This window comes from Gymnoscopelus microlampas, assembly GCF_963454915.1.
Source record: "Gymnoscopelus microlampas genome assembly, chromosome: 17".
NCBI classification, from domain to species: Eukaryota; Metazoa; Chordata; class Actinopteri; order Myctophiformes; family Myctophidae; genus Gymnoscopelus; species Gymnoscopelus microlampas.
The window spans coordinates 36360289-36372428 of record NC_139954.1 but is presented as its reverse complement, the minus strand read 5'-3'; the positions used below and the strand labels follow the sequence as shown (position 1 = coordinate 36372428).

At 41.9% G+C, this 12140-nt stretch overlaps 1 protein-coding gene across 1 annotated transcript in view; it reads right to left on the bottom strand.

Moving 5' to 3' along the window:
• Nucleotides 1–12140, bottom strand: part of adcy5 (adenylate cyclase 5) — a 109000-nt gene that overhangs the window by 46447 nt on the left and 50413 nt on the right. Inside the window, exons 2-3 of the mRNA XM_084084257.1 lie at nucleotides 5002–5151; nucleotides 2438–2559 (exon numbers count right to left, since the gene is read on the bottom strand). Of these exons, the coding sequence (XP_083940383.1) occupies nucleotides 2438–2559; nucleotides 5002–5151 (272 nt within the window). The remainder of the gene's footprint in view (nucleotides 1–2437; nucleotides 2560–5001; nucleotides 5152–12140) is intronic.

Below are 12140 nucleotides of genomic sequence, written 5' to 3'. Positions count from 1 at the left end.
CAGAAGTCTTAGCAATGGGGAGCTGTCAGCTCCTCTTCCTGTTGTGATTTGGCCTCTCAACGGAGCCCCAATTACCCAATACCATCGCGCTAGCTCCCCGACCGGCCCCGGTCCTGTTAGCTCGCCATTACCCGCCTGGTCACAGCCAGACACAGAGTCGGAAGAGCTTAGGCGACGTCGCTGTTAATCTACCACCTATAGTTCCCCCTCATCGAATCAGCCAAAGCATGATTGGACACTGTGCCCCCTGCACCCCACTCCATTTCTTCATTTCTTTATTCATTACCCCGCTTCAGCGTGTTTGCTCTGTGAGTCAAGGGGTCAGCTGAAATCACTGGCTGCTGAGGGCAAGTATTGTCCAATTATGTAAAGAGTAACCTCTCCCTGACATTAGGGCTCTTGATTACACTCATCCCCAACTGTGTTGTTGTTGTTGCTGATGGCTGGTTTTACGATGGTGTTTTGTAGATGTTAACCCTCTGGGAAGACCGGGAACGCATTTGTGTGTCATTTTAAGATTTCTTTGGCTATTTAAAAATAGCAGATACAAGCTCATAGCGCGGCACAGAGTGCCGCACTATGAGCTTGTAGAGCTGCTATTTTTGAAAAATCGTGCAAATTTGGGAAAAAAAATACATTTTGAGAAATTATAGCATACATTTTTTCAAAAACTGTTAGGATTTAAGACAAGCAAAGATTTGAGTTACAAATGTTTGCTTTAAAAATATATATATTCAAAGACCCAAGATTTTCCACAATTGTGCCCCAAAAATAGCAGACACCGATTCTTTCCCGGTCTAAATGGGTTAAAAGACGTCTTAACACAGGCTGAGGCAACAGTTGTGCACCACGTGTGCAGTCGCATACGCGTGAATCTTGTGTGTACGTGTTGACTGCCGAGGCATACAGTATGTGTCTACATAGGCCTGTGTGTAGCTAGACACTGTCACATGCCCCATGTGGCTCTCTGAAATGATCACCCCCCCCTCACACCCCCAAAGAAAAAACAAACACACAAACAAATAAAAAGCCTGTGCTGCTATGAAGTTTAACTGCTGAGCTTAAGCAAAATCCCAAACTCTATTAATCACCATATAAAGGGAGATGAAAAGCTCTTTGTTTGTTGAGGACAGTGGTGACCAGACTCTCTGAGCCATGGGGGTTTCAAACCCTTTAAATCTGAAAAGAATGCTACAAAAGCTTCTCATGCTACAGTATGTCTTATCTCTCTGTATCTTTCTCTCTGTGTATTCGTAATGTAGTGGTTGCACATTCCACAAGATGGTGCCAAACTTAATTGTGGCTGTTTGTCTGTAACTCTCCTGTGGAATCATTAAACAGCTGACTAAAATTATAGTGGCTTTCCCCAAGCAACAAAGTGCAGACACAAATGATAAACACTAATATTAGATGAAGTAATTAATCACTGAATATTTCCATTATATGATATATGATCTTATATCTGAATGAAATCTACTTTGGTGTTATTTCTTTTTTTTAAAGCAAAGCTTGCTGAGCCTACAAAATCAGCCGGATTCAAGGAATTTATGGCCAAAATCACCATTGATCTTTAATTCCCATAATTTTAATAAAACAATTCCAAGCCCACACAAATCGATTTGAGGGAATGAGGCCATAGTTTGACTTCATGGACAATATATTTTCACAACGACGTACTCTACCACATGCACAACAGATACCAAAAGTACAGTATGTATGCTAGAACATGCTTTTAAAATGAGATACCATTAATAATATCAATATATGGAAAGTGCATGGCAAAGACACAGACAATCATGCCTTAAACGTGTCTCGCAATGTAAACAAAATGGTTCATGGACATCGACAAACAACAACAAAACATAATTTATAATAATGTTCCAATATGAAAATGCCACTGAGATGGGACGGGTCGTTAAGCCTGATTAGTTATACCTTTTTTCACAGAAAAAAAGCCGACCTACAACCTCACAACGTGTCGCATAGCTTGTGGATCGGCCATTCTTGTGCGCGACACTGGTGCGCAACTAAATCAGGCATTGAGTGGGGGAGTGACAATTCTGCCGGAGCCCCCCGTGGCACCATGAACTGTGATACAGTCCAATAAACCTCATTAGCTGCCTTGGCCCCTATGGGACGGCATTCCACACATTCTGGGATAATTCACTTTGCCAGATAGAGCTCCGACCTGTTCACGTGGGATAATGCAATAGCAGATAACGCTCCTAATCACGAGGCCTGCAACATATTGACATTGTGATGTAAGACTGGGTATAGGTTTGGGATTATATCGTGACATCATGATATGGCATAAGTATTGTCTTTTGTGTGTGTGTGTGTGTGTGCGGTGAGGTGATATTCACAGCTCTTTCAGTATGCATCTGTCCCCCGTCCCGTCCCCACCCCCACCACGACCTCCTCCTCCTCCTCCTCCTACCTGACGTTGTCGTGCTTCTGGATGTAGATCTTGTGAAACATCATGTCCTCCTGCTTGGCGTTGATGTCGGCTTTCATCTCCATGGCAACGTGGCGGGGAAGCACCGAGAGCAGGAGGCGTTCCTGTGGAGAGAGCATTGCAAAGGACGAGAAGAAGGGTTAGTCAGGGGAAGGAAACCATGGCAGCATCCTCTGTGAAAAGAGAGAGAGAGAGGTAGCGAGAGAAGAGAGAGAGAGCGGAGAAAGAAGGGGTGTGAGGGGAAGAAATGGACAAAAACTAGAACCAGGAGACCTGGTACTGCCAGACCCCTAGTGGTTGAAATCTGAATGGCCGGGCTTCGCATGACGTGTGTCCCTTCTATGTCCCTTCTATAACGAAAGGGGGACAGACTTTTTTGGCTGGGGTCGGGGGACAAAGTGACATACCATGTATGGAGAAAACAGATACAAAGCCTCATGTAAGCCCGACCCCTTGGGTCTGGCAAAAAGAGCAAGAGTTTGAGAGAGAGAGAGAGAGAGAGAGAGAGAGAGAGAGAGAGAGAGAGAGAGAGAGAGAGAGTTGGAAGTCAAACAGTCAGGAGACAGAGAGAGTTTTATGGAAAACTAGAACCAGGAGACCTGGTACTGCCAGACCCCTAGTGGTTGAAATCTGAATGGCCGGACTTCGCATGACGTGTGTGCAGAGGAAAAGAGGAAAAGAGGAAAAGAGGGACAAAAGAGGGACGAAAGAGGGACAGACAAAGCCTCAATTACGTCTCCCCCAACCTGCAGGCGCCCCCAGACCTGATGTGTGGGCTTCACTGGGCTAACCCCTGATAATGCATGGCTATTTATTATGTCATGATGATGGGGAAGTGTGTCTGATGCTGCAGGAGGAACCCTTGATCCTAAAGCCTGGTTTATACTTAGTTGTGCGCCGGTGTCACACGTGTTGCACACACGCGTCACATTGCGTCACGTTGTGAACTTGTAGATCATGCTATTTTCGGTGCGCAACCTCAGGGATCCCCGTATCTCCATATTTAGTCAATTGGTCGTATGCTAGCGGGGTACAACATTGTTTATTAAGGATATTAGGGACTTATAGTGAAGCTGAGCAGTAGATTTCTGTCTAGTTGTTTGGTGCCATTGGCATTTCTAATACAGTATAATTGAGTGCACTGGTGTCAATGAGAGTGATTGAGCTGGAAAACTTTAAATTGAGGGAACGGTTCTTCACAGACGCAATTCACAGAGACCCAGAAGTGTCAGACGGGAGCTGTGTTGGTGAGAGAGACAAAGAGGAGCGCAACGAACCGTGGAGAGTGTGTTGGTGAATGAGGGAAGGTTTTCCTTGGGAATATTTGCTGCAAAAGGACAATGTTAAAGACCCTTTTCTCCTCCTGACTGTTAATGTTTATTTATAAGTTTGTGTCTACGTCCAATCCTTCATGCTCAGAAAGGCGCACAAACACCGACCGGACGACAGACCAGAGCTGTACGCATTGAAGGAGAGATGCAAGAAGACAATGGAGCTTTTCGCAACGCCAAGCTGCAGTGCCAGTAAAGCCATGAGAACCTGTTAAGGTGCTACCTAAAGTTACATTTGTGTTTGGAATGTCAACGCTACCGTATTTGTGTAATCGAATGCAGAGTACGGATAATAGGATACAAGCTACGGTGTAGTAAATCATATTGCATTGTGATTCCATAACGCTACAAGTCCCTACACAGGAGAACGAGACCATACAAAATATTATTAAACACTATGGGAAAACAGCTTTGGTAATCTGGCGAGGGAACACCATTGCGAAAGCACTTCCGTGTTTTATAAATAATCACAAATTGTAGCACTCAGCTGCCTTGAGTGGATAAACTCTATTGCCTTGAGTGCATACATGTGAACCAGTGGTGTACAATTTTGAGGTATTTTTTACTTTACTTGAGTATTTCCAATTTTCAATACTTTTACTTCTACTCCACTATCTCAGAGGCAAATATTATACTTTTACTCCAATACAATTATTTGAAAACTTTAGTTACTAGTTACTTTGTAGATTTTGATTATTATTACAAAACATATATTACCCACTCTATATACACTTCGGCCATTTGAAAATAGCAGATCTACAAGCTCACAATGCGTCGATGCGACGCATTGTGAGCTTGTAGATCTGCTATTTTCAAAAGATTTTTATACATTTTATACTTGTGAAATGGGACATTCTGCGTAATGAGTACTTTCTACTTTTGGTACTTTAAGTACATTTTGATACCAATACTTTCGTACTTTTACTCAAGTAAATTATGAATTCCGGACCTTTATTTGTAACAGAGTATGTCTACATTGCAGTATTGGTACTTTTACTTAAGTAAAACATGTGAGTACTTTTCCCACCAGCTGCAACCCACAGAGATGGGAGGATCGGAGTTCGCATCATAAGGACAGACATCAACCCCCCAACCCCTCCCTCTCTCACTGTAGCTCTTCAAGAGGATAGGATGGTGAACACACTCTACTATTAACCCCCACCTCCTTAAATGAACCCATTTACTTCCCCTTTACTCTCTCTCTCTCTCTCTCACCTGCTGCTGGTTCTCCCGCTGGGAGTGGAGTCGAGCCTGGATGCATTCCCTGGTCTCCTGGAAGGCCTGCCTCTGGGAGCCCTCCGCTGGGTAGTGAGTGCACACCCCCACGATGTTGGTACAGGAGAAGATCAGCACGTTGGACACTACCTGATTAAACCAACAGACAGAAGGGAACAAATGGAAAGATGAAGAAAGGATGAGCAGAGAGAGGGGAGGGAATGAAGAAAAGAGAGAGGGGGAGGGAAAGAGGAGGGGAGACAGAGAGACATAGATTGATTATAATAATCCAATCAACTGGTTGTTGACTTCTCAATAATATCCAAATTCTTACAAGTTCCTAAACTCTTAATTTTCTGGCTATCCCATGCATAAAATGTATCCACAGGTGGATTAACATAATGTTAATCCACCTTTTAAATGGGGGATTCATAGACCATGCATGGTACTAGATAGAGAGCTAGAGGGTTGGATTTTCTTTGCTTCTTCTCTTTCTCACAGAGAGAATGGGGACCTCCGTTACCTTGTGAACTCCTATTCCATGTCTGTCTCACTAGGACAGGAATGGGGCACCTCAAATGCCCTCCTGAGATTTGACACAGCATTTATTCACCAGATCATCTGGTCTGAACGCTGTAAAGACCGTGGAAATGGGGCACAAGACCTCAGCAAAGCTTGGCCTTTGCACTGTAGATATTCTTTGTTTAAGGTCTGGGTTTAGTTTTTTTGAGTGGTGCCGAAGGCAACCACTCCTATATCTGGCTTTGTCTGTGTGTCCGTATGTATGTATGTATGTATGTCCGTGTGTCCACAAAGTTAACATTGGTCAAGCATCACGTGACACGTGACAATATGTTGAAAGGGTGTGCTTTGATTGGCTAGCGAGACGCATGACGAAATAGAGCCCTATAAATAGGTGTGTCACTTCGAAACATTCTTTACATGTTTCGAAGTGACATCAGTGCCATCAGCCAAGCTAACATTGGACATGTTAGCTTGGCTGATTGAACATGTTAGCCAAGCTAACATGTTCTAATCCTTAGATGTTCTAATCTAAGAATCAGAACATTTCTAGAAAACTATGGTTAAAGATAGGGTACGTGATTTCCTTTGGTTAAAATAGCACGGGTCTGCTGGCGGAGACTTGTGCTCCGAGGAGCACATTTTCTAGTCTGTTTTCTATGTCTGTCCATTGATGACAACACATTGATGACAACATCAATACGGGGGTCAATACGGGGCTCATCAAAGGCACCACTCACTTCACACAGGGTGTGATTTTTTAGTTTACAGTTTAAAAAACTGAAATATGTGAATATTTACCATAATCATGAATAAAATAAAAAGAGAGGATAAAAACACAATCTGTACATGAATCTACACATGGATAGCAAACAATAATGGGTATTGGGTACATTTAAAAAGTACATTCTATTTAGCATTTAAGTCTTCAGAGGAATGGGCACATAGAAGGGCTGATCCATGAGATAAGCTCCTCATTTGACCTTTATGTGGAACAACCTAACCTTCCTAGACAAACCAACCAATAAACAGATCTTTGCTCCACCTATCAGAGTCCTCGGTGATTTGTGTATGATCTGATGATATGTGAATTTGACAACCGTGGCCCAATTTACAGTAGCAAAAATAAATAGCATGCCTATCGTAAAAAAAAAACCTCAATTCTGTTCAGTTTCTGCTGTAAGAGAAAGGAGACATGTCATTAGTGTTCTTAGATTAAACCTGAACCCCAGCATGCCTATTCTGGGAGGAACGCTTGCCAAAAATAGCTGATCTACAGCCTCACAATGCGTCACAATGCAACGCGTTGTGAGTCTGTAGATCAGCTATTTTTGTGCAAAGAGATTTGGTGTAGAGTGAAAAAGGTCTTACTAAGCATAGAGGGTTTAAGTTGTTAAACCACAGCAAAATCATGCGTGCTTACAGGTAATTTTTTACACAATGATTTTGCAGCACTGATACACATATACTTGAGTATTATGATTAGTGGATACAAATATAGGATACATACCGGGAGCGTTTATTTCTTGTGGTAAAAACATTTGTTTAAATGCAGGGTAAGTGATTTTCTTTGGCTAAAATAAGTGTTTAATTGCTCTATATTCTCATTGTACTCATTGCTATAGAATGTTTGTTCAGTAACAGGAGTCTCCATGTCTCTCCAATTCTTTATTAAACAGAAAGTGCACTTTCTGGTCGGGTTACCAGTTTTATCCAATCTGGATAGAGAACTCAATCAGGATACAGATTAAACAAGTGAAACTTGGAACTGAAACACTATAAAATGAAACTGATAAATGGGTACTCTCTCCTGATTGGGTGAAATTTGGTCACCCACGTGAACATTTATTTTCTGTTTATTAAAGAGCTGGAGAGACAGGGAGACCCCTGTGGCTGAACAAACACCATAGTAATATAGATCAGATAAAGTACTCAACCTCATTACTTGAGTTCAAGTACAAATGCTCCTGGTCAAATATTACCTAACTAATTATTGTAAAGTATACAAATCACAAATTAAATGTACTTAGTTACTGTCCACCACTGACCAAATGATTAGTTTGATGTTAATCTTGCCGTGTGTGTGTGTGTGTGTGTGTGTGTGTGTGTGTGTGTGTGTGTGTGTGTGTGTGTGTGTGTGTGTGTGTGTGTGTGTGTGTGTGTGTGTGTGTGCGAGTGTGCGTGCGTGCTGCATGCGAGCGTGCTAACCAAAACGACCCATTTCACCTACTCAAGAAACACTTGGGGAAATAATCGGTGAGTTGGACTCGGGTTGCTTAATTCGATTTCTCCACCTCATTTACATTCATAGAGCCATGAACACATTTGGAGGTGAACACGCGTCTACCCTGTATGCCAAAGCTCTACCACTGCCAAGTTTCCACCCGTCAACCGGCCTGTAAATTGTCATGTTGTGTCCAAGGCTTTGGTGGTACAAAAACCCCTGTTCCCCTGAACGGTACCGATGCATACGGTGGGTACTGGGAATGGCAGCCAGGAGCCACCGTATGCCAGTGGCCCGTTCCTTAATCCATCCAGACCAGGAACGCATCTGTGTCATTTTAAGATTTTCTTTGGCTATTCAAAAATAGCAGATATAAAAGCTCATAGCGTGGCACCGAGTGCTGCGCATTGAGCTTGATTTTTTTTTTGCAAATCTTTGAATATATATATATATTTTTAAAGCGAACATTTTTAACTCAGTCTTTGCTTCTGGGGGTCCCTGGAACAAAATACTTTGAGATGGGGGTCGGCGGTCAAATACTATACATATAATTTTGGGTGGTCCTTGACATGAAAAAGTTTGAGAACCACTGATACAGCAACATGTTACACTGTTAGGATTTAGAAAACATTTTTAGATATGTATTTGGCCGTGGGCAAAGCAACAAAATAATATATATATATTCAAAGATTTTTTTAAATGTTCACACATTTTCAAAACATCTGCAATTCTAGGGTCTGCAATTTTTGAATAGCCAAAGAAATCTAAAATGACACAGATGCGTTCGCGGATTGAATGAGTTAAGGCTTTCACAGAACAATACAATGGGCTGAATCAGCCAGCTGAGTCACAGGCCTCTCTCTGTTCATGGAACTGACAGCAACACAACATGTCTTTATTAAGTACAAAAAAAAGAACTCAGCAGGGTCTCCAGCAAGAGCTGAGGATCGGTTGGAGGACGACTAGGGCTGGAAGTGAGACAGGTCCAAGACAAATAAAAGAGAGAATATTATGTGAGACGGAGAGATGTGACAAATGAGGAAGGGATTATCTTTTGGTTTTAGTAAGAAGTATCAAGCTGAGATGTTTCGGGGCTGAACTGTTATCTTCCGATGACAAACGATACTTTGGAAAAATACACTCAACATGAGACAATTTGTGTCCTCAGACACAGCAGTTAATTTCCAGCCTATTTGTTTGGATATGTTGATCTTATCATTTGATGTTAATTTAAGGTCTCGTTAGTCAAGAAATGTTAGTAAACCTGTAAGCAATTATAGCAATTATATCTGACATTGCAATCACATTGGTATTCCGCAATTTGACCTGGTTAACAGAGGGGGGTGTACTTTTTTGCTCTGTGGAGGATGCCATAGTCAGGCACACAACCCCTGTAGTTGGTGAGAAGAACATGCCTGCAACATGGTGTGAGACAAGACTGTGGAAAACACATCTCTCCTATTGCCTGCACTCCTGCGTGACATATATCCACATTTGAACAGCTAGCATTCTAGCCTGACTACATTTTACGTACATACAATACATACAAACAAACATACGGAACAATTAGCCGACTGCTCCAGCTGTGCAGGGACTTCACTTAACCCTTTAAGACCGAGAACGCATCTGTCATTTCAAGAATTTCTTTGGCTATTCAAAAATAGCAGATATACAAGCTCATAGCGCTGCACCGAGTGCCGCGCTATGAGCTTGTAGATTTGTGCAAACCTTTGAATATGTATTTATTTTAAAGTGAACATTTTTAACACTGTTACAACTTCTGGGGGTCCCTGGAACAAAATATTTTGAGATGGGGGTCCACGGCCAAATACATTTTCAAAAAAACTGTTTCGACACTTGTAGAATCCCCAGAAGCAAAGATTGGAGTTACACATTTAAAAATGTATCTAGGCTATATTCAATATTTCCATGATTTTTTCAAAAAAATAGCAGATCTACACCGAGTGCCGCGCTATGAGCTTGTATATCTGCTATTTTTTTTAAATAGCCAAACAAATCTGAAAATGACACCGAATGCGTTCCCGGTCTCAATGGGTTAACTGTAGCGGTCTAGGCTATACTGTAGCATCCCGCCCACTCACTGCCATGGAAACGGCATGCATGCATCAGATAAAGGCTTTCAGCGGGTTCATACAAATATTCCCCAGCAGCAGCAGTCTTATTCTATTAATACTCCCAGTGCTCACCAAGGCCTTATTTGGAAACCTATGGCCTTTTCCTTGCACAGAGGGGAAGTGAGACCAGAGAAAAAAACACTACTCCTCCACGTATTTGAATTAGGGACCAGACATTTCCTCTCCGTGAGGGGGCAGATGGAATTTAAGAATCAAACAAAGGTAGGGGGGATGTAATTAGTCACTGATGATTAATTAGCATCAATGATGCAGACATTAACAAATTAATGACATCTCAAAACCTCACGGTGACAAGAGGAAGAGTAATAATAATTTCCATTTCCACATTGTCTAGCCGAGCGCTGCTAACACAGTCATTTTAATACCAGCCAAATCGCGTACGATCAAGGACGCTCAAGAGCGTTTCGGTAACTCATTTTCATTGTAATCCGATGACGAACAATCAAGCCTAATTCACATTCCAGCTCCGGACCAGCTCTGCTGCAATGCAAGCAGAGTCTGGGGGGGGGGGGGGGCACGGAGCAGGTGTACACAACTCCTGCCTGTGGGCATCTTACGGGGTCCATTTAGCTTCCGTTTGTACACGCGATCGGAGTTAATCCATTAAGACCGGGAACGCATCTGTGTCATTTTAAGATTTATTTGGCTATTTAAAAAAATAGCAGATATACAAGCTCATAGCGCGGCAACGAGCTTGTAGATCTGCACTTTTTTTTTTTAATTGTGGGAAATTTGTGCTCCGATCTGTGCTTCCGGGGATCCCTGGAACAACATATTTTGAGAGAGAATTTTTAGATTATTTGGCCGCGGACCCCCGTCTCAAAACGTTTTGTTCCAGGGACCCCCAGAAGCAAAGATTTGAGTAACAAATGTTGGCTTAGAAAAAAAACATATTCAAAGATTTGCAAAAATGTTCAATATTTTTCAAAAATAGCAGATCTACAAGTTCATAGCGCGGCAAGATCTGCTATTTTTCAATAGCCAAAGAAACCTAAAATGACACAGACGCGGTCCGGTCTGAATGGGTTAAATTGACACTGAGGATTTTTACTGTGTACACAAACAATGCATCTCTGCCCAAAACCCGTCGCGGGCAAGCAGACGCAGTTTGCATAATGGCTGATCCCCAGGTAACATTACTCATCTGTGTATCTTTGTACGTACAGTGCTCACGGTGGAGGTCAACCTAATGGATGGCCCACCACACTGCAGCACTCAGCGCCACAACATCAACATGATGCCACCAACACTCAACGACAACAACAACAACCTGAATAACACAGTTAAGACCTGAGGCCGATAAAAAAAAAAAAAAGCTTTCTAAATCGGTAGTTCTCACACTTTTTTCCAGATTCGAAAATAGTAGATGTACAAGCACGCAGCGCGGCACGAAGTGACACGCTGCGAGCTTGTATATTTGCTATTTTTGAATAGCAAACGCTAAAAATCTAAAATTTACACAGATGCTCTCCCTTTAATGGGTTTATTTAACTCTGGGAGTGTGCCAATGTAACCATATGGACCCGTGACTCTCAAGAGTTACTGATGGATAAATTAGCACTGGGGAGTTTACTGTGCAGGAATGTCAGAGATGCATTTGAGGGAAGTGAGTCTCATTATGAGGTTCTATCTGTTAACGTACATCTCTGTTATAGCAAAGCATTCGTTTAGCTGAAAGTGTTTTACCTCCTTTTTATGCTTGCGTTATTTTTTTTTTTTTTTAGATGTAGATGTAGTTAGATTTGTTTTAAATGTAAAGTGCATTATAATTAATTAATAATATAATTGTTATAAATGGTTCAAAATAAAAAAGAATTGCACTACTTGCAAACACATCCAAGCCAATGTTGAGATTTATGGAAGAAACTGATCTTCATACATAGATTCTTCACTTATCTTAGCAGACCATCACGGTTTCCATAGCGACGTAGCAATTATGATTTGTTTGCATTTCCATATTCTTCTTAGACATGCATATTGTGCATTTATGCATGCGTGAGGGGCATGGCTGTGACCTCACCCAAAACAGTGATTTATCATTTTTCTCCCACAGACAGGATGAGCAAAACTCAACAGGAGCACCAGGGTACTTGTAACAACTAAAATGAAGCCAAGACGATGATGAGCTTAAAGGGGTAAGTGTCGATTTTGAACCCAAATCCCTAAAATTGTTCTGATATGGAAACAAGAGATAAGGTAGTGTTGCAAAAACGAATTTATGGAAACAAGAGATAATG